At 39.9% G+C, this 26,989-nt stretch overlaps 1 protein-coding gene across 1 annotated transcript in view; it reads right to left on the minus strand.

The window, feature by feature from the left end:
• Positions 1-1,149: 1,149 nt before the first annotated feature.
• Rngtt (RNA guanylyltransferase and 5'-phosphatase) overlaps positions 1,150-26,989 on the minus strand; it is a 186,883-nt gene continuing 161,043 nt past the window's right edge. The window contains exons 15-16 of the mRNA XM_004667307.3: positions 4,771-4,894; positions 1,150-3,594 (exon numbers count right to left, since the gene is read on the minus strand). Coding sequence (XP_004667364.1) covers positions 3,431-3,594; positions 4,771-4,894 — 288 coding nt within the window. The 3' untranslated portion in view covers positions 1,150-3,430. The remainder of the gene's footprint in view (positions 3,595-4,770; positions 4,895-26,989) is intronic.

Raw genomic sequence — 26,989 nt, forward strand, 5'->3', positions numbered from 1 at the left:
TTTGCACAGTGACTATGTTCAGAGCTGTCTTAGCTCTTGGTGACTCTTCAGACATGGAAATAGATCTATTAGGGTGAATACAGTTTACTTATACTGTCCTGACTTCTATGCAGAATCATAGCTGGACCAGAAAGTTTCTTTTTGATCATCTGGCCCAAACTTGCCATTTTAGAAATGCAAAAGGGGCTGGGCTTGTGGCCCACACCTTTAATTCCAACACTAAGGAGGCAGAGGCAGGAGGACTACTCTGAGTTCAGAGCCAGCCTGGAGCTACAGAGTGAGTTTCAGGTCAGCCTGGGCTAAAGAGAGATCTTACCTGGGAGAGGAAGTGGAAGAAAGAAATGGAAAAGGGGGAGGGGCTTTTGAAAGAACCCAAAACCAGTAATAGGCACAGCTTCTTTGTTTCTGAGTCTACCCTAGGGCTTTCTCCACCACAGGAGTTTCTCACTTGGTCACTGACTGTGAAGATTTGCTCCTTTTTCTTTTGCCAGAAGGAGCTATAGTTAAAAAATGGTAGCAATATTTAAAGTTGGCAAATTCTACATACAAAAATGCATAGTCAACATGAATATTTGTTGGTTCATTACTTCATCACTTAAGAATATTTGCTCCTGAGCCATCTAAAACAAAGATGTTAAAAATAATAAAACAGAGCTAGACAGATTGCTAGATTGCTCTGTGGTTAAAGGCACTTGCTTGCAAAGCCTGATGGCCTGGGCTTGATTCCCCAGAATCCACATAAAATCAGATGAACAAAGTGACATATACATCTGGAATTCATTTGCAGTGAGTGGCATTAGGCCCTGGTGCACCTATTCTTATTCTCTCTGCTTGGTAATAAATAAAATGATTTAAAAATAATAAAACAGACTCCTAAGAAGAGGTAGATGAACAGAAAACATAAACTTAATATATACCTCCACCTTAGGCTTAAAAATGAAAGGTATTAAAAATAAAAGGTATATAAAACTCCTTCCATGACAATCAAATTTCTCAGGAAGAAAAACATTTTTTCTAAGTCTTTGTGTTACTCTCTAGAGTATAATAAAACTAGACAGACCACCCTGCAAGTGGCTGTAGAAGCAGGATCTGATGCCAGCGGCAGCAGGACACGAAAGCACTAACAGTGAAACAAAGTTGGCACACTGCTACTTTAAACCAGTAGTTTTATTATAACACACATTGACGCACAAGTAGAGAAGGAATGTTCTGATATTCCTGAGCATTTCACAGAAAGCAAATGTAGTTATCTAGGCAGTAGAGACATCTACCTATACTTTTTCCAACAAAAAGCAAAGGCTTTTAATGTGATAACTCAGGTAGGCAAAGTTCTTACTCTTGTCTTGAAAACTTCAGTCTAAGGAAACAGCTTTTGTTAGGTTGAGAAGGATGTTCTTCAGGATGGGCAAGTCTTGCTTCTCGGTCCCCTCCCTGACTGTCTAAATGACTGTTAAGATACTTCATGTTTATTAAAAAAAAAAAAGAAAAAAAAGATACTTCATGTTAGGGCAGCATGTTTGGGGACTACATGGGATACACTTGTAAGGTCTATGATTACAACTTCACTGTAAATGAAAGAAAAGGACAAATTAAGAAAACTTGGGTGCACTTAAAATGAGATGTTCTTTTCACCTAACCCACAAGGTTATGACTAGCATAAAAAGTTTGCTTTTGAATTTGCAAAAGTGATGTCTTTCCACAGGCTAAGGGAGTAGACACCAGTTTGCCTGGAGTTGCAGGGGCATTGTTCTAGATCTACTTTCCGAAAGAAAAATACATGGAATCTGAAGAATTTTCCCATCAAGAGTCACCAGTGCAATCAAGGTATTTAAATCCTTTTAGTGCACAAGCATACAAAAGCACTAAAGGAAAAACAAAACATGAAGATGGCATTTTAGATGAATTCATTACATATTACATACCTGGGAACAAGGCAGGAAAAGACCAAACACAGCTCTACTATTTCATACAGAAAAGCACTGCAGGAGAAAACTTTGTTTACAAGCATTAAAACTTAGGTGCATATAAATATATTTCTGGTGAGTCTGCCCTATGCCATGTAGAAATCTTGCCAGATACTTGCCTGCTAGGTTTTCATGTCTGACTTAATAGTAGAATATACAATGCTGTGTATACATACATATATGTGCACACACATAAAATTCAGATCATGAAAATGTTTTAAATACATAAAATTAAAACTTGTGCCTCTAAAAATAAATACATTTGCAGCTAATCAGCTAATTCTGATTTTCTTCACAAGCCAAATGAAAGTCTCTGAACAATGCAGATGGCTACTCACTGTCTTTTAAACCCACTGTTTACCAGTAAATATTGTGAAATTCTGATGTACCATAGACATAGCATCTCTCAAACACAGGTACAATTCTGGCTCTGAAAAGCTGTATCCTGAGTCTCTGCTGCTCAGTCCCTGCAAGGTGTCTGCAACTGTCCAGCAGTGGAAGAGCATATCTTGGTGCTGGCATCCCATCCCGTGGACATGACGTTACCTTCTAGCCAAGGGGTCAGCTGCCATCAACTTTGCACTGCTCTTCTTGAGAACTAACACAGCATCACTGTATGTGACTTTGCTCCAGAGATCACAGTGAGCTGTGTGTAGTATGATTCACATATGCTGATACTGCTGAGGTAAAGCACAGCTGTCTGGCATTAAAGGAAGCGAATCTCCCACAAGAGCACTATGTACACAGGATTTGGTGCTGTACATTTTAAGTTCACAAAACTCAAACCACTGCCACACTGGGAACACTGAACATAGGACACCACAGTTCCTACAGCAGCAGTAGATGAAATACTCAAAATGCTTTCTAAAGAAAGGATGCAATTCACAAAGTAGAGCTTTACTAATTTACTTTTACATTTCCAAAAACACCTTAAAATGACATATGCCAAGTATGAGTTTTTATTATAGCACTACTTAATTACTCGTCAATGTTTGGAATATGGAAATTTCAGAAATGTAGGAAATCCATGATAAATGATAGTAAGAATTGCTAATGCCACTATCTATATTATTAAAAAGGAAAACTTACCATAGTTGAAACCCAACTTTTAAAAAACACAATATTTTCTGTGCTTGCAGTTCCAGATTATTAATGTTATAAATTAAATGTAAAGATTATCCATATATAAACAAGGCCTCTTTTTCAGTGATTTCAATCTTGTTTAAACCTTTGGATATTTTAAGCTTTAGATTCCACAACGTAAGGCTGAGTTTATCAGATATAAATAAAATATCTAAGTTCATGATGTTCTGTAGCACGCAGAAGAAGCCCAACATATCAAGTTGGCTGCAGTTTCCTCATTCTTTAAAAAAGATTTGAATGTTTTTACATTTCTCTTGCTGCAAAAATGACAACAGCATTTTCCACACTGTCTTTCCTCCTGAGTCTAAGGGAAGAGGCAGGGCTTAGGTTGATGGGTGCAGCCTCTTGGGGGGTGGGGGTGGCATGAGCTCCATGTCAGGGTCTAGGGAACGCTTCCGCTTCTGTCCTTGGGTGGCTGCAGCACATCTGCTGATGAACTCGAACAGCATTTCCTTGGTGACAGGATTTGAGATGCTGTTACACACAGCTGTGGACAAATGGAGAGTGGCTCATGTGAGGATAAACTGACAAAGGTTTCTAGCCAATTATGCTAAACCCCACCATTTTACAGATGATAAAGTAAAGCAGACTTTTGGCTGAGCTAATCTCCCTTTCCGACCTGCTATTCTAGAGGCTATTCAAGTTTTACACTAAAACTTTAAATATCTTGGTTACAGTATATATTTGCTATACTTTTCTATTTCTCCAAAATAGTTTTTATAGGATTTTAATCTAGTTATATGTAAGTACATTTTCAACTAGAGGTTCTACACAAAAAAGTTTGCTAGTCTTTGGTCCTTCTCTCAGGACATCCATTCTACTGGGGGGAAAAAAAAAACAAAACAGCACTAGCCACCTTCCCTACAGAATAGGAAGTCTTCAGCATAGCTGGCAGGTCACAATGTTTTACTTTAATAACTTACTCAATGTACAAAAAAAAAAAAAAAAGCCTAAAAAAACAAGCACTTTTCCCTGAGTGATCAAAATTTAGAACCAATCCCTTTTCACCTTATTTACCTACTTGGCTCTAGGGAGGTGGGGGAAACCACTGACAACCTCAATTACTTCTGAAATAACTTCTTGTCTGAACATAGATGCTACTAGGATGCAACAAGACTCCCTAAGCGTAAAACAGTAACTTTTAAACTGACAAACCTGCCAACCATCTCTACTTTCTCACTAGTTCACCAGCACTGAACACTGGGATAGTAGTCATGCAGCCACTCTACTACTGGCTGTAGTATGCCTTCTAAACCTCAGCTCATCTGTGTTGTTCCTCACAGAAAACTTTATGATTACAAATTCCCCATCATACCCAAAAAACATTCTGAAGGATGGCATGGCAGTTTTTGTGTTTTTAAAATGGTTTTCATTTACTTTGCTGTCCATTGTGTGTGAAACTATTTAGAAGCTGGAAATTAAATTTCCCCTAATTTTGTCTCCCACCATCTGGCAAACAATAGAGTTTTGAACAGACCTGAAGTCACCATGGCTTTTATTGCTGTAATGTTCTAGTAGTTCAACATGTATGCAGATTTAGGGAAGAGACCCTGAAGTTGACTGCAAGTAAAGGCGGAGGCCGCACATGACGTGGCTCCTATGAAAGCACTGCTTGTTCACCAGGCAGAGCACCACCAACAGGGCACAGGGAGGCTCTACTCACCCATGGCCGTGCTGTAGGCATTTGGGAAACTTTTGTCTGTTCTTTGTCTCATGAAGACCCAGCTGTTATTCTCAAACTTGCATTCTATAATTTTATTGTCATACTGCTTTAGTTCTTTTGTCACCTGTTTTAAAAGAGAATTAAGGGAAATATTTAAACCATTTGAAAGGCTTTTTGCCTTCACTGTGTGAAAGACACATTAAGAAATGCCAAAGACGGCATAGTTTCTCTTCATGCAGAGCTCATTGTCACCTGAAATATCTAATCAAGCTTAAAGATATGGTGCACACTCCCTTGCACACAAGCTCACTCATCCGACATTCTGTAGACATGAAAATGGCTGTCAATATGTAGCAATTAAAAGATATGGCACACACTCCCTTGTACACATGCTCACTCATCCAACATTCTGTAGGCATGAAAATGGCTGTCAATATATAGCAATTAAAAGAGGCTGAGCAGAAAGCAGCCAGTTCTAGGCAAAATGCAAATATGTTACCATGGGGACCAAAGCCTGCAATATTGTCTGTGTCTTTCTGGCTTTCAGAATTGAAGAAGCCGCTTAGGTTTCATCAACTTTCAGAAAGGTCTCAGCATCTAAATTCCTATGTCAACATACAAGAACTTCCCTTTATCATAGGTAAAAGAAAGTTGCACATAAAAAGTAAACACTAGAATCAACATGGGGCAAATTCTTTCTCAGTATTTTGCTTCTCAGTGATAATTAATCCAGACCCAACCTTTAAACTACTGACCCTCTCCATCTCCCACACTAGCATGAACTTAGACAGAAAGCTGCTTTCACTTCAGTGGGTGAGTACTCTTTGCTTTTGTAGCACAGACAACTGAATATGGATGACAACTTACTCTATCAAAGCCATCAAGTATCCATGGTAACTATAGAACCTTTTAAAAGATATTCCATCAGGCTGGGAGGATGGTTTTTCATAAAATGGAACCAAAGCTTATCTTGGCAGTTTTCAAATCAAATGCCAGTCATGGTAACATTTTAATTCTGTCCTTATTCTTCACAGCTAATAGCTCTTCCTCACAATATGGTAGATTGCAATCATTTACCTTCATTAGCATTATTTGAATTGCTATCATTTTTCTACCAACATATTCACTATTACCTAGGAATTTGAAGGGATGCAAATTTTTTAAAGATGCTTTCAATTCACAGATTAGGTCTTCATAAAAACTTTTACATTGTATTGCTCTTCCCTTAGTGAGTATTACATTTGACTGGACAATCTGCATTTTCAACAAACCTAACAGGTTCAATATGCAAAGTGGTTATGGAACTAGACCTTCCCCACAACAGTGATTCTCAACTTGGCAAACTTGCTTTAGAGGTTAAGACAAGGTCTTCCTGTGTATATATAGCACAGGCTGGCCTTAAATCCATGATCTTTCTGTCTAAGCCTCCCAAGTGCTGTGAAATTACAGGTATGTGGTATTACATATCTGTCTAATCTTTTTTTAACATTTTATTTATTTGACAGAGAAAGAGGGAGAGAGAGAGAGAGAAAGACAGAGAGAGAGAGAGAATGGGCACGCCAGGGCCTCCAGCCACTGCAGACAAACTCCAGATGTGTGTACCCCCTTGTGCATCTGGCTAATGTACATACTGGGGAATTGAACCTGGGTCCTTTGGCTTTGCAGGAAAACAGCTTACCCGCTAAGCCATCCCTCTAGCACTGTCTAATCTTTTTTGAAAAGTGAATATCTCATTAGTTTCTATAATTTATTTGTCATGATGACAATAATTAAACATGCTATCTAAGTTGTTGTACTTTGTAGTATGCTTTAAAGCCAGAAAATATAGCCTTCAACTTTATTCTTTCTTAACTACTTAGAATTCCTTGAGATTCCATATGAATTCTTGCAGTTTTGCTATTTCTGAAAAGAAGACTATTGAGATTTTGGTAGCAACTGCTCGGGATGTATATTACTGTAGGGAGAGTGACTATCTTGACAATACTAATCTGATCACTCAGCGTCTTCTCACTTATAGAAGTCTATCTTCTTTGATTCCTTTTAGCAAGAAACATTACTCAAAAAAAAAACTTTAAGTAAATTCACCAAAGGAATCATGCTGATATGCGCATCTTACCAGAATGAAGCTTTCTAGCCAACAAATGCAATCTGTACTTTCACTAGCTAGCAACTATGGTGCATCTCATTCAGCCTATCATGCTTGTGTTCTAGCTTCAGAACTGGTATAAATTATGTGTCGCTCAGCCTGACTACAGCAGTTAAGCAAGCTATTTGTTATCTGTTGTTGTTACATGACCAAGTGTTAACAACTGAATAAGTCTTTCCAGAACATGCATCATTTCTGTATTCAAGTAGAGTATGCCGACCTTCCCCTACCATGTTATATTCCTTCACAGTGAGACTAAGGCTACAGATTTGTAGAGAAGGACCCTTCCTATCATTTCTCATTACCAATAATGTGAACTCTGATTATTGGTCAGGGCATTGTTTGCTAGATCTCTCTTTTGAAAAAAATCACCAGTGTTTTTCCTTTCTATTCTCTGTGTGAGTCATGCTATCTGGCTCTACTCAGGAAGGGGAATGAAGGCCAGCTTCCTGGAAAGGTGTTAGCAAGGAATGTGTCAGTTTAAAGATAAAGAACTTACACATTTCTTGTGGGAGACCCTTTGAGGCTAAGCAAATGTTCCATTTCTCCAAGTCTTAATGAGAAATCTTGCCTGTAGTAATTATTCTTATAGTGCCCAATGGCCATTTAAGGAAGACTTGCCCACTCTCCTGTATTTAATCGGTTATTTTACCTACTTTATTAATCAGTCTGTGAGACACTGTCTACATTTATTTTGTTGTTCACCCTAGGACTCTCAGGTTGGCTCCTTTGCCTTTAAAGTTGCTTCCACTTCTTTCAATGGGGCCCTCTAAGAAATTTTCCAAGAATAAAATTACTTTCAACGGTCTAGACTATGCTAAGGAAGGATTACCACAACTGCCTTTAGTCAAAATTCCAAATAACTATTGAGAGAAAAGGAAGGAAGCCACAAAAAGGGAGGAAAGAAAGAAGGAATGAGTACATAAGACTGTAAACACTGGTTTGTACTTAGAAGTTTCCACACACCTGTTATGAATTGCTTCTATAGTTAAACTATGCTATATTTCTACTTTTTGGTAATTGATTCTTTATTACTACAGTGTGTCAGAAAGTGGATTAAAAAAAAAAATCTAGGTTGGGGCTGGTGAGATGGCTCAGTAGTTAAGGCACTTGCCTGCAAAGCCAGGTTCAATTCCCCAGTATCTAGACATGCATGCATCTGAAGTTCATAAGAAAGCCCTGGAGCACCCATTCTGTCTATCCCTCTCTACCTGGAAATAAATAAATAAACACACATACACACACACACACACACACACACACACACACACACACATTTTTTAAATCTAGGTTAATGGTGCACACAGAAGCCATAGATTGTTATTAGAAGAATTTCATTGCCAGGGGAGGGGTAGAGTTGTTGCCAAGGAGGACCATGATGCTTACAAAACATTGCAGGCCATTGCCAAGACTCTTTGTTGCCAACCAGAACTAGATGGTAAGACCCTATTGCTGAAGACTACACATACCTGAGATGTAAGTCACTGAGAAATCAAGTTTGAAACCTCCTACCTGCTGACTAGCTGTCAGAATGCTGAAAAGAGCTCTGCTGAATGCAGCCTTTTGGGAAAGAGATGTGTTAAACAGGAGTGGATCCTACAAGCCTTATGGCTGGCCAGCCAGCCAGGCCAAATGTGCAAATTGGTGCAATATTGGCACGTTTGTTATGAGGGAAACTAACTGTTCTCTGTCTGGATTGAAGACCCATTTCACAAGAGGAAATACATGTTTGGTACTGAAAGCTTAGTCAACAGCATGTGGCTGGGGCGCAGGGGTGGTCATAAACCCTAAGAATGTAACGACTACTGTTATGAGACTTACTGTATATATTATGCTCACCAAACTGCCCTCTCAACACTTATGTTTATGTGCACATATTACTACTACTACTCTCACTGCAAATGAACTCCAGATGTGTGCGCCCCCTTGTGTATCTGGCTGATGTGGGTCTTGGGGAATTAAACTTAGGTCCTTTGCCTTTGCAAGCAAATGCCTTCCAGCCCACTACTCTCATTTTTGACTAGAGAAACTTCTCTTTTCAGATGGCAGTGACCACTGGGGTGATGAAAAACTCACCATAATGCTGAAAAGAAGCGACAGTGGAGTGTTCAGCCCTAACTGAGGCATCTCTATCACACCCTCCAAGGCTTAGGCACCATTGTGAAAGAGGTGGCAGAAAGAAGGTAAGAGCCAAAGGAAGGGGAGGACTGCTTACAATGCTGTCATTCAGACATACAAAGTGGTCTTGATATTCATGACCTCACAGTGGCTGATGCTACATACACAGCATCTGTGTTACAGGAGGAAAAACAGAAGAGAGACTCATTGGAAAGAAGAAGGGATTCATTGGAGAGGGGGTTGGGAGGGTGGTAAGAGGGGATTATGATCATAGTATATTGTCTATGAGTACGGAAGTTGTCAATAAATAGCTAAAATATAAATAAAAAACTAAAACCATCTAGGTCACCAGATCTGAGATTCGGCCTGTGATGTACTTCCCTTATATCAGGACAAAAACATGCTCAATATGACCATCCAAAGCAAGGTTCAGAGGGAAAACAGATCACCCATCACAAAAAACTCCACGAGCCAGGGAAGGCACACACAGAGTCCAGACTGGAAGCAGTGTCTGGCCAGTCTGTTTTCATGTTCTGCATCTCCATCCACACAGCTTCCTGCCTCCTCTTTATTTCCACCAATCTCTCTCTCCCTCTATGTCTATTCTGTCTTTAACACCTGATGTCACTTTAGTAGACCAGCTCATCTTCCCGCTCTGTTCTTGCCTTGTATTACTTTTTACTGTCCCCTTGAATTCTTTCCTTTAATCTTTTCCTATCCCAAAGAACATAGTCTGGTGTCTGGTTTGCAGAGTCTCTGAATTGTTAGCCTCCTGAGAAATGGGACTATTCTACATTATTTGATAGCAGAACTTTACCTTTCTCTTTTTAGTCAATCTTTACCCAAAACTCCTTCACTCCTCCCACTTTTGCCCTTACTATCCTCCCTTCTAGTTATGTTCTCCTCTTCTATTTTAATCACCCCAAATCACTAGGTGTACTGGTTCTTTTTTCTTCCTTTTATTTTTTTCCCATAGTTTTTTACCCATAGTAACTAATATATTAGTACACACAGTACTACTGAGGTTCTTTCTAAGTTGTATTTTTGGTTTTGCTTTGGTGCATGTAGTATATGTGAATGGTGTGTATGGTTGTGGTATACATGCATTTGGAGTCCTTCCTCTATCACTCGTCCATGTATTTCTTTGAGACAGTCTCTTTCTAAACATAGAGTTATAGTTTTCCTAACCCCAGGATTTTGTCTTCGTTCCCCATGGTCCTAGGGTACAGAAATGGGTGGTCATACCCAGCTATTTATGTGGGTTGTAGAAAAATGAACTCCAGTAGTTCTCAGGCTTTCAGTCTCAGCAAGATCTCTTATCTACTGAGTTACTTCCCTAGTCCTGTTCAAAATCCTTCCATTCTATAAAACAATTAGTGCCTAAAAACTGTTTGGTAGTTGAGTATTACTTTGTTTTCATAGTGGGTCTTACACCTGGATAGTGATTTGTTGCATAGTATTTTACTTACAGAGAAGGATTGAGGGGCAGAACCTGGTGCCCTGAATACCATTCTTAACAGAAGAAAAAGGATACCTCAAACCTACTACAGCCAAATTCCTCTAGAACAAAGCAAACACATTGATTGAAAGAAGAAACGTGAGCTAAATAGTAATTTTAAAAATTAATCAGGGACTGGAGAGATAGCTTAGCAGTTAAGGCGTTTGCCTTCAAAGCCAAAGGACCCACTTTTGATTCCCCAGGACCCACATAAGCCAGATGATACACAAGGTGGAGTTCATTTATAATGGCTGGAGGCCCTGGCATGTGCTCTCACCCCCCCCTTTCCCTTTATCCCTTCCTTTCTCTCTCTCACTCAAATAAATAAATAAAAATAAAATATTTAAAAAATAAAATGAAAAATAAAAAAATTAACCAATGATCTGACTTTTGATGTGGAAGTCTCAATGCAAAAACATAAGTGACATGAAACACCAAGATAACATGTTTCCCCTCCAATCAACAATCTCAGAATAATGACCCCTTATGAGAAAGACTTAGGCAAAATTCCAGGTAAAGAGTTAAAAGAATGGTAAATATGTTCAAAGAAAAGGAGTATGAATGCAAAGAAAACACAAACAGAACTGTATAAACTTTTAATCTCAGCACTAAGGAGGCAGACATAGGAGGATTGTGTTGAGTTCAAGGCCAGCCTGAGTTACAGAGTGAGTCCTAGGTCAGCCTGGGCTACAGTGAGACCCTACCTTGAAAAAACAAAATTTTTAAAAGAACAAAAACTGATCAAGAAAGCAAAAAAGTCAATATAGGATGTAAAACTGGATTCTAACATAGAGAAATTCTGAACAACAAAATCAAAGTGATTCTAGAAATGGAAAATGAAGTCAAATAAAAAGCTCAGTGGCAAGTTTCACCAATAGAATGGGTCATGGGGGAGAAAGAATATCAGCAGCTGAAGACAAGGGAGAGAGAGGAACTGGCACTTTTAGTCAAGTAAAACAATAAAAAACAAAACACACAAACAAACCATGTACGTTTTTGAGAAACTACGAAAAGCCAAAAATCTACAAATTATAGCCACAGAAAAATGAGAAGAATTCAATGCCAAATGCACAGAAAATGTTTTCAATACAGTCATATTGGAAAATTTCCCATATCTAGGAAAAAATCCAAAAAAAAAAAAAAAAAAGAGGCAACTAGGACATCAAATAGACAGGACCAGAAAAGACATTTCCAATGACATTATTTCAAATACTAAAGGTACCAAACAAATGTATCAAGGGTGTGGTGGTTTGATTCAGGTGTCCCCCATAAACTTAGGTGTTCTGAATGCTAGATTCCAAGCTGATAGAGATTTGTAAATTAATGCCTCCTGGAAGTAGTGTGCTGTTAGGGGCAGGCTTATGGATATTATAGCCAGTGTCCCTTGCCAGTGTTTGGCACACTCTCCTGTTCCTGTTGTCCACCTTATGTTGGCCAGGGGGTGATGTCCGCCCCTCTTTTCATGCCATCATTTTTCCCTGCCTTCATGGAACTTTCCCCTCAAGTCTGTAAGCCAAAATAAACCCTTTTTCCCCCAAAGCTGCTCTTGGTTTTGTGATTTCTGCCAGCAATTCAAACCTGACTACAACAGAGGGACTAAGGAGATGGACCAGCACTTAAAGCTACCCACATAAAGTCAAACAGGCATTCATTTGCAGTGGCAAGAGACTATGGCATGCCTCTCCCTATATACTTGAACCCTCTGAGATAGAAACACCAAGTCACATATAAAAACAGGCCCATCAGAGTAACAGCTGATTTCTCAACATAAACTTTAGAAGCCAGAAAGACATGTAATGATGCATTTTAAGCACTCAGAGATCACAGCTGTCGACTTAGACCTCTACACCCAGAAAAGTGATCTGTCATAATTGAAAGAGAAAGAATAATTCTCCATGATAAAAGCAGACTAATGGGTCTGCTTTTATGACCACAAAGCTAGTTCTGTAATGAAAGGAATTTATTCAGACTGAAGAAAATCATAAACACATCCAAGAGGCTACAGAGACCACTGCAGAAGAGGTGACAGGAAAAAAAAAAAATGTAAGAGCCAAAGAAAGGGGAAAAGTGCTTACAATACTGTTTTTCAGACACAAGTGCCCTTGATATTCATGACTTTAGAGTGGTTGACATTACCCACACCAGTCCTGCATAATAGGAGGAAAAATAGTGATGAAATCAAAATAAAAGAAAGACTACTTGGAAGAAGGGATTCAGTGGAGGGGGTATTTGGGAGGGGAAGAGGCAGATTGGAGGGGATTACAATTATGGTATATTGTCTATATTTATGAAAGTTGTCAAAAGTTTAAAAAAAATCAACGAATTTCTAGAGACTTATGACCTACAAAACTTAAACCAAGATGAGATAATTTAGATAGATCCACAGCAAGCAGCAAGTATGAAGCAGTAATGATTTGACTAACAAGGGCCCAGGTCCAGACAAGCAGCCCATTAATAACCAAGTAGCTATCACTTTACCTTGTTTACCCATATGTCACTGTAACACAGGATGTCATGCTAGTGCACAACATTCATACTAAAGTGTACTAGCTCCAGTCACATTATTATTCAAAATATCAACTGTTACATAAAATAACTGGATAGACCAATAACATAAGAGCAGTGTTTATTGGTGGATGCTACAATTAGCAATATTTTCTTCTGTGTTTCATTGTGTTTTCTGAAATTTCATTTTTAGTAATAAAGTCCTAAAACAAACTGTGTTACTAATGATATAAACATCAAGCAGGCTTTGAATAGAGAGGTACTTTTCTTAGCGCCCCTTTTCTTCCATGTAGCTGTTTATTACTTTGGGTGTAAGCAAACATCATCTGAGATGGATTCCTACCCTGCAATGAAGACCCAGGGGAGCAGCAGTGCTCACATGGCACCCTTGCACATTTAAATTTTTTAGAGACAGTGACACTTGCTGGACATCATGTAATCACACAAATTACTAGTCAGGAATTTATAGTGTTATCAGAATCCTTTAGGTAACATTACATCAAGCATGAGTGTTTGACAGTTATTTTGTTTAAAAGACAAGAACTATAAGAAAAAAAAATGTGGACTACAACATTAGGTTGCTGGTCTTTAATTACAGCCCAAGGCTTGGGAAGTTACTTTAACACTAGCTAAGTTGTTAGGTCATAAGTGTCTGGTTGTGTGGGATGCAAGTATTTGTTTTGGCATGGAGGTGTTATGTGGGCAGTAATGTGAATAGACAAAGACTGATAATCTCTGCTTTCAATTTTTTTCATTCATCCTTTCCCAGATCCTAGTTTCTAACCCTATACATCAATTTAAATGTGAGATGCAAAGGAAACAACAGAAGTGGTGAAAATTGCTGCTTCAGCCACATAAACCTGATGTGGCACAGAATGAGAATCTGTACTGCGATCACATACACCCCTAATTTCCTTCTTGTCAGTTCTTGATCTAGAGTAGGACCCTGGGAACAATGTTTACTAAACTGAAAGACCTCTGAGTATCAGCTTCTCAGTCAGCTAGTACTGTTGGCAGCTGATAAAGTAAAAGCCAAGACTGGAGAGGTAGCTGTGGTTGAGCCCTTGCCAAGCATATGTGAGACCCTCCATTCAATCCTTAGCATGACAAGGGGAAAAAAAGAGTAAGCCACAAGATCTCCAAGCCTTGTTCTGCACCCTTTCTCAAACAAGACAAACCAAACAAAAGCCTTTCCCACTAAAAGATCTGGCTTTTCACCCAATGCATAACTCCTATGTGGTGCCTCAAAGGGAGACAAGGCCACCACAGGCCTTTGCTCTCATGATGGCAAAGGTGGCATTTCTCCTGTGACAATGAAGAATAGGCAAAGAAAAGGCAGAGAAAGAAAGATGTTTTCACAGAAAAGCCAGGCAAAGGCCAAGCATTATTAATCACTTTTTAAACTGCGTCATTTACTATTATATAAATATTAATAACATTCATTGAGCATTTGGTATACATATATGATAAATCAGTGATCTTTTTATTTAATTTGAACTCCAATCTGTATTGTTATTTTTAAACGTGTTTGCATATGTTTGTGTGTGGAGGTGTGCCTATGTGTGTTGAGAGACTACCTTGGGTGCTGTTCTTGTTCCTCAGGAACATCATCCACCTTTTATTAAGACAGGATCTCTCACTGGCCTGGGTCTTAGCCAATTAGTTTTGACTGGCTTGCCAATGAACTCCAGGGATTCACTTGTATCTGCCTTACCAACATTGGAATTTTAGGTGCATGACATAAAGCCTGGCTTTTTAAAGTGGGTTCTAGGAATTGAACTCAGGTCCTCATGCTGTGAGGCAAGCACTTTATCAACTGAGTCCCCACTCTACAATCTTTATTGTTTTTGCTTGTGTGTGTGTGGTGATATGTGCATATTCCCCCATCACCCCCTCTTCCCATTCTTTTTTAAGCCAGTGTGTCTTACTGATCCCAGAATTGGCTTATTATTTTTGTTTTTTTTGGTGAGTTCCCAAGATTCTTGGGTCTCTGCTCCCCTATGGCATTGGGGTTATAGATGCTTATGGCCAGGCCAAGCTGTTTAAACGGGTTCTGAAGATTCAAACTCAGGCAGTCTTGGGCTCTCATGCTTATGCAGGAAGTTTACCCACTAAGCCAGCTACCCAACACCATCCCCCCAACACGCTTTTATTTGAAACAAGGTGTTCTTCTCTAGCCCAAGCAGATTTGGAGAATTCACTAAGTACCTCTGGTTGGCCTCAAGCTCACAGTGATGTTTCTGCCTCAGTCTTTCAAGTGTTGTGATTACAGACATGAGTCACCATGCCTGGCTCACTGAACTATCTTAAAAGGTATGAATTGAATTACCTTAAGTTAAAATGTCTTTACCTAAGACATAAGCTTAGAAAGTTTAAAATATAAAATATACAGGCTACCCCATCTGATGCAACAGTCTACCTTGGTGACATAGTGGTGGGCATAGCTGCCTTCCATCTTATACAACAACGTTCTACCGCCTCCTACCAGCCATTACAAAAACCAGCACTGTGGAAATTAAATGCAGAATGGAACAGTTAAGGTCATTTTCCTGCTCAAACATGAAGTACAGGCTTCAAAGTTCAAAATTATGCCCTTTTTACATGCTTTTATGTTGGCAATTGAGCATAGAAACTTCTGTCTCTATAAGTATAAAAAGCCAACTATATGACACACAAAGACTAGTCCTCACTGTCTCACAGCATTGAGCCTCTCCATGCTGCAGGCATGTGTTAACCTGTCCCTAAGCTGTCTTCAAAAGGCTCCAGAAGGCTGGAAAGGTGGCTCAGTGGCTAAGGCACTTGCCTGACCTAGGTTCAATCCCCCAATATCTATAAAGCCAGTTGCACAAAGAGGCACGTAAGTCTGGAATTCACTTAGTGGTAAGAAGCCCTGACATGCCCATTCTCTGTTTCTTTTTCTGCTCGCAAATAAATAAAGTTTGTAAAAAGACTCCAAGAATAATGGAGATATGAAATCCAGGCTCCAAAGTACTAAAAGTATACCTTTTTTGCATATGTATATGCAGGTGCACTGCCCTATATGCATGAAGAGAGTGGTCAGAACAGAACATCATCAGGTACCCTCCTCTATCTGCCTGCTTCAAGGAGTCTCTTACTAAACCCTGACGTTGCTGTTTTTAGTCACAATAGCAAACCAACAAGCCCCAGTGATTCTCTAGTCTCTACTCCTTCTGCAGGACTGGGGTTTATAGCTGGCCATTGCCAGCTGTCCAATCAGATGCTGGGGAATGAGACTTGGAGACAATTAGGCCCTCCCCGGCCCTCATGCTTGTGTGGTAAGTGCTCTCACCTGCTGAGGTCCTGTAAACCTTTTTGAAACTTTTTTTTTTCCATTTAAGATTTTAATGACATATTTCAAAACAAGTACTTCACTTTAACACAGAGTTCATAAAGTAGTCACTAAACAGCTTGTGGATATATAAGTGTCAGATGACACAGAGAATTAACCCACATCAATCATGCAGGCTGACATAATTTTGCAACCAAGCTCTCATTTCTTATTTACTAAAATGTGTACCATTGCGTCTATTCAACATGGCTTCTGCTTTTCTACTCTAGGAAATTGTGTTGCGTTCTTCAATGACACCTATGTTGCCAAGCCAAATGGACTTATGTTTGGCCCTCAGCATTGCCTTGTGTAATTAATCTCATAATGTTTTAAGTAAGTTTACAATTTTGTGTTGCATCATGTATTAATTGCTGGGACAAAATTCCTGACAAAACCAGTTTAAGGAGGAAGGGCTTATTCCAGTTTATAGTTCCAGGCTATCGTCATCACAATGAGGAAAGCACCGGTGGCAGGAGCTTGAAGCAGAGCCAACATTCAGGCCACAATGAGGAAGCAGAGCAATGAATGCTGGTACTCAAGATGGCTGTTTGCTTTTTATGCAGCCCAAGACTTTGGTCCATGGAATGGCACCACTTTTCTATGGTAGATCCTCGCACTTCAAGGTAATCCCTCACAGGCATGCCCACAAGAACAACCTAATCTAGGTAATTCCTCACAGGTGTTTTTAGGTCTCGTCAAGTTGACAATACAAAGCATCACACTCTGCTACCCTTGGCTCCATGGGGTTCATGGGTGACAGGCTGAACAATACTGGGAGATGTTCAAGCTAAGGGAAGAGAAAAAGTTAAGTAGGACTGAGCTGGGAGAGAAGAACACACACTTCAAGCACTGATGAACAAAGGGTCTCAAAGACCTATGGTGAGAAGCTCACAGCCTTGGCATATTGAAAATGCACGGGAACACAACTTGAAGGATGGGTCCTAACAAAGACCTGACTCACCCCAAACTTCCTCCTACATCCTATTGATGAACCAGTCTGACTCCATCTCAAAGTTAGGAGCCATTTTACTGTTAAATCAAGGTAAATTTCATTTCTGCTTACTAGGAAACTTAAGTTTCTGCTAGATCTAACTGTACCTTGATTACCTACCCAGCACTCACTGACCCCCGAGCTTCCTGGACAATGTCTTACCTCACACTCTCCCAAGATGTCAGGTCAGGTCAAGTAATTGTGAACTGTGATTTGTTTCTGTACTTTGCTTGCCAAGTTCCCTCTTGGAAATCTCTCAAACTTAGAGTTTGTAAATTATAAAAACTTGCCTTCTTTTTAGCTCTGGGCTGTTCTCTTAAGCCCTGCCTTTGAGTGAGACAGCCAGCTGGCCAGCTTCTGTGTACACAACACAGCTTACTTCAATTTGACCAAATATTTGAGTCAGTGGTCTCTTCTTTGTGTCATGGGTTTAACATATGGAGGCCCCAGTGAGTCAGGACCACCCGCCCAAATTCTGAAGCAGGTTCGGTCTGGGACTACACTGCTGCCTCAGGAGGTGTGCACCTTGAGATATTCCAAGGCTCCAAGGTGTGCCTCTGGTTTGGTGGATTGTTGGAGTGAACTGCTATACTAAAAGAAACTAGCAAGAAGATTACGATTTCTAAGGTTTAATGTTTTGCTACTAATCTATCTCTTACAGAGTTGCCACAAGCCACTGCTAATGCTTACTCTTGATCCCAACCCAAATTAATCCTAGATGATATACAAAGACAAGGACTATGTATCATGTTCAACCTTTCTAAGAACTTGGCATCTCTTTATTCAGATAATTGTGATACCATTATACAAAACCTACTTGGCAAAAGTACTGAGGAAAAACAATTGTTTCTCTCTGTCCCATCTGATGCCTGATGGACATGCACCAATGGTATCATACAATGCCTGTCAGTCTCCTGTACTGCATATAAAACACATCCACTGTTCTATATCCTCACTCACATTATTTTTCAAGTTTATGTTTATGGCAGAGACACAGGCCACTTATATTTAACTATAGCATCAGACCACCCCCAATCCAAATGAATTCCCACTCTGGTTCTGCTGTTGGTGGGTGCAGCAATAACAGGGTCAACAGCCTTAAAAACATCAACAGTAGGGATGGAGGGAATTACCATGGGACTTTTTTTATAATCATGGAAAATGTTAATAAAAATTTAAAAATTAGGGCTGGAGAGATGGCTTAGCGGTTAAGTGCTTGCCTGTGAAGCCTAAGGACCCCAGTTCAAGGCTCGGTTCCCCAGGTCCCACGTTAGCCAGATGCACAAGGGGACGCACACGTCTGGAGTTCGTTTGCAGAGGCTGGAAGCCCTGGCGTGCCCATTCTCTCTCTCTCCCTCTATCTGTCTTTCTCTCTGTGTCTGTTGCTCTCAAATAAACAAATAAATAATTTAAAAAAAATTTTTTTAAAATTTAAAAATTAAAAAAAAAAAAACATCAACGTAGTCCTATAAGACCAAGGGTTCAAAACCCAAAGCTTTCAAGTTACACAAGATCTAGGATTTTTAAAAAACTGTTTCTAGGGCTGGAGAGATGGCTTAGCGGTTAAGCGCTTGCCTGTGAAGCCTAAGGACCCCGGTTCGAGGCTCGGTTCCCCAGGTCCCACGTTAGCCAGATGCACAAGGGGGCGCACGCGTCTGGAGTTCGTTTGCAGAGGCTGGAAGCCCTGGCGCGCCCATTCTCTCTCTCTCCCTCTGTCTGTCTTTCTCTCTGTGTCTGTCACTCTCAAATAAATAAATAAAAATATTTTAAAAAAACCAAAAAACTGTTTCTAGGCTGAAAAGACAAGCAGACTCTTTAACAAAAGTAGTGTTACAAAATAGGAAAGGCCTTGACTTACTTTTCATGAAACAAGGAGGGCTATGTGAGGTCTTAAGAGAAACCTGCTGTTTAAAAACCAAATTTAAACCAACAAAAAGGAAAAAAACTGGTATCAATCACTACTCTTATTTTGGCTGCTACAGGTATACGCCTCTTGATATTACTCACAATTAGACCTGTGTTTTCTGATGTATTATAAATTTTGTGTCTCGCCAAATAAAAAGTGCTAAACTATTTGTTCTCCACAAGCATTATCAGCCTATATAACAGACAGAACTAACCATTCCCTGTCAAAGATTTAAAGGGGACCCATAAAACAAGGGGGGAATGATGAACCAGTCTGACTCCATCTTAGAGTTAGTAGCCATTTTATTATTAAATCAAGATTAAGTTTCATTTCTGCTTACTATGAAACTTAAGTTTCTGTTAGGTCTAATTGTACCTTGACTACCTGCCCAGCATTCACTGCCCCTGAGCTTCCTGGACAATGTCTTACCTCATCCTCTCCCAAGATGTCAGGTCAGGTCAAGTAATTGTGAGCTGTGATTTGTTTCTGTACTTTGCTTGCCAAGTTCCCTATTGGAAATCTCTCAACCTTACAATTTGTAAATTATAAAAACCTGCCTTCTCTTTTGCTCAGGGCTGTTCTCTTAAGCCCTGCCTTTGGGTGAGACAGCCAGTTGGCCAGCTTCTGTGTATACAATATAGGTTACTTCAATTTGACCAAATATTTGAGTCAGTAGTCTCTTTGCACCATGGGATTAACACTATATCCTTTCATATGTACAAATGTACTGCATCAGTGTTCCAGCAGCCTATTTGACACCGTTTCATTTTGTTTTAGCCTTAGGGTTAAACCCTTAAGCATGCTAGGCACCCACTCTAATCATGGAGCTACAAGCCCAGTCCCTGCTTCACACCTTTATTTAAATATTCTAAAGAGTTCTGAAACCCAACAGGTTCAAAAAAAATTTTTTTTTTTTTTTTTTTTTTTTGGTTTTTTGAGGTAGGGTCTCACTCTAGCCCAGGCTGACCTGGAATTCACTATGGAGTCTCAGGGTAGCCTCAAACTCATGGCAATCCTCCTACCTCTGCCTCCCGAGTGCTGGGATTAAAGGCGTGCGCCACCACGCCCGGCTAAAATTTTTTATCTTCTTAGAAATTTCTTTTCATTCATCTCAAATAATGACATCATTCACCTCGCTCATGACAGAAAACTGGTGTCTTCTTCTCCCTTCCTCCTTTTGGTAAGGTTTACTAATTCTATCTCCAAAATCTTGTTTGAATGTTCACTGTCCCACTAACCTTAAAAAAAAACATAGTTCAAGTCACCACTGTTTCTCAGATGCCCCCCCACGTTCCCTCACTCTGTGTTCTCTATCCTATCAGGTCACTATTATCTCTCAGATGGCTGCCCTCTGTGTAAACTCATTCAAGTCACTCTTTTGCTTAAGAAAAAAAAAAGTTCTATCAGGTGGGAAAGGGAAAGATAAATCTGTCTTTATTCACAGTATGAAAATACTTAAATAAAAGAATCTATAGTTTCCCACAGGGCTGAAAATGTGGTTCAGCTGGCAGAGTCCATGCCTAGCATACACAAAGGCCTGGGTCCAATTCTCATTGACCCATAAACTGAATGTGATGGCACATGCCTGTGATTTCAATACTTGGGGATTTCAGGTAGAGGCAGGTTGAATCAGAAGTTCTAAATTATCCTGTTACATAGTGAGTCTGAGGCCAGCCTAAAAGACCTGATCTTAAAAAAAAAAAAAAGTTTCTACAAGTTTAACCAGGTGGCATAGTACAAGGATATTAAACATATATACAGTAGATACAGAGTACCTGAACACTAAAAACCAAAAAAAACAAAATGTTTAGTGATAGGTCATACACTGCGTCTTTAGGACAAATGTTACTCCTATGAAGACAAAATCACCAAACCCTCCTACAGTTTCTTCTGACCTCAGGTATATTGAAAAAAGCTGGCAGCCTGGATAGAACAGCAAGAGCAAATACTCCAAATCATCTCTCTGTAATCTACCCAGTCTTCTCTTGGCCCTGACCTAGCTGAGTTACACCCCCTGTAGTAAGGCCTTTTTTTCTAAAGAATCCCTCCTTAATAAATTATAAAAGGAATTTTTTTTGTTGTAAGAGTCTCTGCCATTGATTAAGAATCTCCCACTACAGAGTGGCCTGATTAGTAAAGAAATACCACTTAAAAGTTTGTTTCAGGGGCCAGGCCTGGTGGCACACACCTTTAATCCCAGCATTTGGGAGGCAGAAGTAGGAAAACTGCTGTGAGTTCAAGGCTAGCCTAGAGCTACAAAGTTCCAGATTAGCCTGAGCTTGACTGAGACCCTACCTAAAAAAAATAAATAAATAAATAAAAAATTGGTTCAGTTCCTCTCCAGTCAAACAGGTCAAACTCTTTATTACTTAGGTATAAATCTTTGAAAATTAGCTGGTGGCAGTGATAGATGCCTGTAATTTCAACATTCTGGAAGCTGAAGTAGGAGGACTGTTATGACTTTCAGGGGTTACATAGCAAGATCTTGTCTCAAAAAAGCCAACCAACCAACCAACAAACCAACTTACCTACCTAGAAGAATTACAGCATATGCTGACAACTACAAAATACCACTGAAAGAAAGAAATCAAAAAAGACCCACAAAATGCAAAGATATGCTACATCCATGTCTTAAAAGATTCAATAATGTTATCATTTCTTCCCAAAGTGATGTATAAATTCAACATAATCACAAGTGAAATTCCAACAGACTTAAAAGAAAAATAAATACAAAGTCCTACTATGTAGGTCAGGTAGGCTCAAACTTTTATGATCCTCCTGTCTTAGCTTCCCAAGATGCTGAATTTCAGGCATGTGGCACCACTCTAGATAAGGAATTTTTTTTTTGGGTTTTTTTTTTTTCTTTTTTTTTTTTTTGGTTTTTCGAGGTAAGGTCTCACTCTAGTCCAGGCTGACCTGGAATTAACTCTGTCATCTCAGGGTAGCATCGAACTCATGGCGATCCTCCTACCTCTGCCTCCCGAGTGCTGGGATTAAAGGCGTGTGAAGAATTTTTAATAAATATTGACAGCCCTATTCTATACAACTACAAAATGAAATACTACTCAGAAATTAGAACTACTGATAAACATAACACAGATGAATTTCAAATGCAATGTGCTAAATTTAGAAAACTATAATACTTTAAAACCTTTAAGAGTATAACATACTAGAAAAGGCAAAATTACAGAATCAAAACAGGTCAGGGGTTATAGGTTTAGAAGTGGGGAAGCAAATGTTTAGAAAGACATCATCTAGTAATTTGGGGTTGGAGTTGATGCAACTGTTCTGCATGTCAATTCTAGTGGTGGCCATATGCATGTGTGTGTATGCCAAAACTCATAGAATTGGACACCAGGAAGTAAATTTGTTGTATGTGAATTTTAAAATATGAATCAAAGCAGGAAAGCTTAAGCATATCAATTAAAAACACAGCCAGGTGTGGTGGCACACACCTTTAATCCCAGCACTTGGGAGGCAGAGGTAGGAGGTTTACTGTGAGTTTGGGCCACCCTGAGACTACATAGAAAATTTCAGGTCAGCCTGGGCTAGAGTGAGACCCTACCTTGGGGGAAAAAGAGAGAGAGAGAGAGAGAGAAGAGATGTTTCCAAAAATTAAAAACTCAAGGCAGAGAGTTTAGGTGACATATAAATATAAGAACTAACCTGTCAAAATTCAAGTTCTTATACTGAGGGTACATCTCAGTAGAATGCTTTCCTAGCATGCCTGAGACCCTGGATTTGATCTCTAATGCAAGAAGCAAATAGATAAATAAAATAAATACAATTAAGCCAAAGTCCATGTGAATAAAAAACTTGCATCTTCCTCCAGGAATCTAGGCTCTAGGCTGAAAAACTAATACAGAAGGCAAAGGGAGAATACATTTGTGAACAATTTTACTTATGGCCTAATAAGCTGCATTGAACAATTTTTTTTACAAGGACTGCATTCCCCTTGGGAGTCTGTAGGTATGACATGGGGTGGTACATGACTAATTAAGGGCAGTGGGCATCATATAGAGGCTTAAAGCAAGGACAAATAATCTATTCAGTTTCTTTTTCTTCCTTTTCCAACTGCACAAATTTCTGACCTGTAGCACTTCTGCTGTTTGCTATTCTAGATGCAGCACAAACACAGGAAAATTGCAGAATTTCTGTCATTAAGAATTTACAATAGTTTAATTTTAAAATGGGCTGCAACTCACAGCTGCAAAGCTTTTGTTAGATTTCTAATCCAAATGAGAAGCCCTTAATGGATTAAATGACCTTTCTGTGGCTATGACTAGTTAAAAGGAAAACATCCTAGTAGCAACAATAGCATCTTTGCCAGGTAATATGAGGAAAATGCAAAGCTGGAGGGATGGCTCAGCAGTTAAGGTATTTGCCTGATAAGCCAAAGGACCCAGGTTCAATTCCCCAGGACCCACGTTAGCCAGATGCACAAGGGGGCGCAAGCATCTGAGTTCATGTGCAGTGGCTGGCAGACCATTCTCTCCCTTTTTGTCAAATAAATAAAAAATATATTTTTTTAAAATGCAGTGATTTCATCAAGTGAGTACCAAACTCAACAATTCAATGTTCCTGTCTGTTTAGTATTAAGCATGAAAAGAATTTTAACAAGACCATTAATTCACTGCTTAAGATAATAAAACTGGGCTGAAGAGATGGCTCAGAGGTTAAGCTTTGCCTGTGAAGCCTAAGGACCCCAGTTCAAGGCTCAATTCCCCAGGACCCACGTTAGCCAGATGCACAAGGGGGCGCATGCATCTGAAGTTCGCTTGCAGTGGCTAGAAGCCCTGGCGTGCCCACTCTCCTCCCTCTCTCTCTCTCTCTCTCTCTCTCTCTCTCTCTGCCTCTTTCTCTCTCTGTCTGTCACTCTCAAATAAATAAATAAAAATAAAAAAAATTTTTAAAAAGATAATAAAACTGACACAGCAGAGGAAAGTTTTACAACCTATCATTAACAGGGGGAGGCAAACATGCAATATGCATGCCTAACACTTCCTCTGTAACACAAGTACAATGACAAGGACATCTAATCTTCAATAATCTCTAATAAAAATCAAACAGTTTGAGCGGGGTATGGTGGTTTGTGCCTTTACCCCAGCACTCAGGAGGCTGGATGAGTTAGGAGAAGGGCCTTTAGTTGGAGGCCACTCCAAACAGGACACTTGATAATTATGAAATCAAATATTCTTTTTTTAGAGAAACTGAGGCTTGTTTTTTTTTAATTTTTTTTTAAATTTATTTGAGAGCAACAGACACAGAGAGAAAGACAGATAGAGGGAGAGAGAGAGAATGGGCGCGCCAGGGCTTCCAGCCTCTGCAAACGAACTCCAGACACGTGCGCCCCCTTGTTCATCTAGCTAACGTAGGACCTGGGGAACTGAGCTTCGAACCGGGGTCCTTAGGCTTCACAGGCAAGCGCTTAACCGCTAAGCCATCTCTCCAGCCCGAGGCTTGTTTTTGTTGTTCATTTTTATTTACTTATTTATTTGAGAGCAACAGACAGAAAGAGGCAGATAGAGAGAATGTGTGTGACAGGGCCTCCAGCCACTGTAAACGGACTCCAGACACATGCGCCCCCTGTGCATCTGGCTTAACATGGGTCCTGGGGAATCGAGCCTCGAACTGGGGTCCTTAGGCTTCACAGGCAAGATCTTAACCACCAAGCTATCTCTGCAGCCCTCAAATATTCTTAAATGTTTAGTGTTAATACGTTTCTCCCTCAAATTATCTATTATTTATCATGTTTGTGAAGATTCATGTGTTAATGTTGTATAAAAGCCAGAAAAATAGCAATTTCTTTATTTTAGTAACTTACACTTATAACTATTTCAGTATTTAGCCTACATATTTATCAGAAATAGGGCTGGAGAGATGGCTTAATGGTTAAGGCATTTGCCTGCAAAGCCAAAGGTTCCCAGTTCGATTCTCCAGGACCCATGGAAGCAAGATGCACAAGAGGGCACATGCATCTGGAGTTCGTTTGCAGTGGCTAGAGGCCCTGGCATGCCCACTCTCTCAATCTCTCAATCTCTCAATCCCTCTCTCTCTCTCTCTCTCTCTCTCTCTCTCTCTCTCTCTCTCTTTCTCTCTCTCTCAAATAAATAAAATAAAATAAGCCAGGTGTGGTGGTGCACACCTTTAATCTCAGCACTCAGGAGGCAGGACAGGAGGATCACCGTGAGTTCAAGGCCACCCTGAGACAACATACATAGTTAGTTCCAGGTCCAGAGTGGGACCCCACCTTGATAAACAAAAACAAAACAAAAAACAAGACATATTTTAAATGAATGAACAAGTTTTTTTCTTCATGGGGTTAAGAAGAGGATAGAGGGGATGAAGAGATGGCTTAGCTGTTAAGGCATTTGCCTACAAAGGCAAAGAACCTCAGTTCGATTCCCCAGGACCCACGTAAGCCAGATGCACAAAGGGGTGCATGTGACTGGAGTTTCTCTGCAGTGGGTGGAGGCCCTGGCACACCCATTCTCTCTCCTCTCTCTGCCTCACTCTCTCAAATAAATAAATTAATTAATTTTTAAAAAGGTATATATCATCATGTCCTGCTTCTTTAGTTGTTTTTTTTAAAAAAGAAGATAGAACAACGAATTACTGTCTGTGATATAGGAAGGCAATTTAAATACATTATCTTTTTTTATATTTACATTTATTTATTTGGGAGATAGAGAAAGAGGCAGAGAGAGACTGACAAACAGGCAAAGAATGGGCACTCCAAGGCCTCTAGCCACTGCAAACAAACTCCAGACACATGTGCCACTGTGCTGGCCTGCAGCACGAGAGTCGAAACAAATCTTGGAGGGAGTGGGAATGGATCTGAGACAAAAACACAAGGAATGGAGCCAAGACAAGTTCTGATCAAGGCCCAGGTTTATTCAGGCAGACACAAGCTTATATATAGAATAAAAAACTTTCTTGACAATGCCTACATGTCTAAAGTCAGCTTCACCAGGGCTGTACGGTAATTTACGTCTCTGTGTCTGGTGCCTGCTTCATTTAGGCCATACGATAAGGCCTCTTGTGTCTGGTGCCTACCTCATGTTAATTGCCTCTGTGTCAAGAGGTCAAAGAGCAGCTGCTGTTCCTGAGGTTGAAGAGAGGCTGCAGTTCCCGACATCTCCCTCTTCTTTATTTATTCAAAGAAGCGACTGTGCCGGTCTTAGGTTGTCAGAGGCAGAAGAACATCCTTATCCGTCATTGGACAAAATGTATTATCCTTCAATACATGCCCTGTCTTAGGATGGAAGCCTCCTCCCCCAATCTTACCTGTCTCTGGCTACCAGCCGGATAAAATTCAGGGAGAATTAGGAAAAGTCTGAGGGAGCCAAGGACATGTTCTATAGTGCATAGCTTGGACCTCTGCATGAACATCTACAATAGACTTTATTAGACACTTGAAGAAAACAGGCAATAGGCATAAGAGAAGCAGAAGGCAAACTCCCACAGCTGTAAAGCTGCCTATCCAGGAACTTAAAGAATCCCAACCAGGCAACACAGACTTAATTGTATCAAGTAAATCATTAGCAGCCTTCCTTGTGCATCTGGCTTACATGGGTCCTGGGGAATAGAACCTGGGTCCTTAGGCTGTGAAGGCAAGCACCTTATCTGCTAAGCCATCTCTCCTGCCCCAAACAAAATCATTTCCATTAGGATTTCTAGTTCAGTCTCCTCATCACTATAGAGAG

The sequence above is a fragment of the Jaculus jaculus genome, chromosome 19, assembly GCF_020740685.1.
Source record: "Jaculus jaculus isolate mJacJac1 chromosome 19, mJacJac1.mat.Y.cur, whole genome shotgun sequence".
In the NCBI taxonomy this organism is placed as follows: domain Eukaryota; kingdom Metazoa; phylum Chordata; class Mammalia; order Rodentia; family Dipodidae; genus Jaculus; species Jaculus jaculus.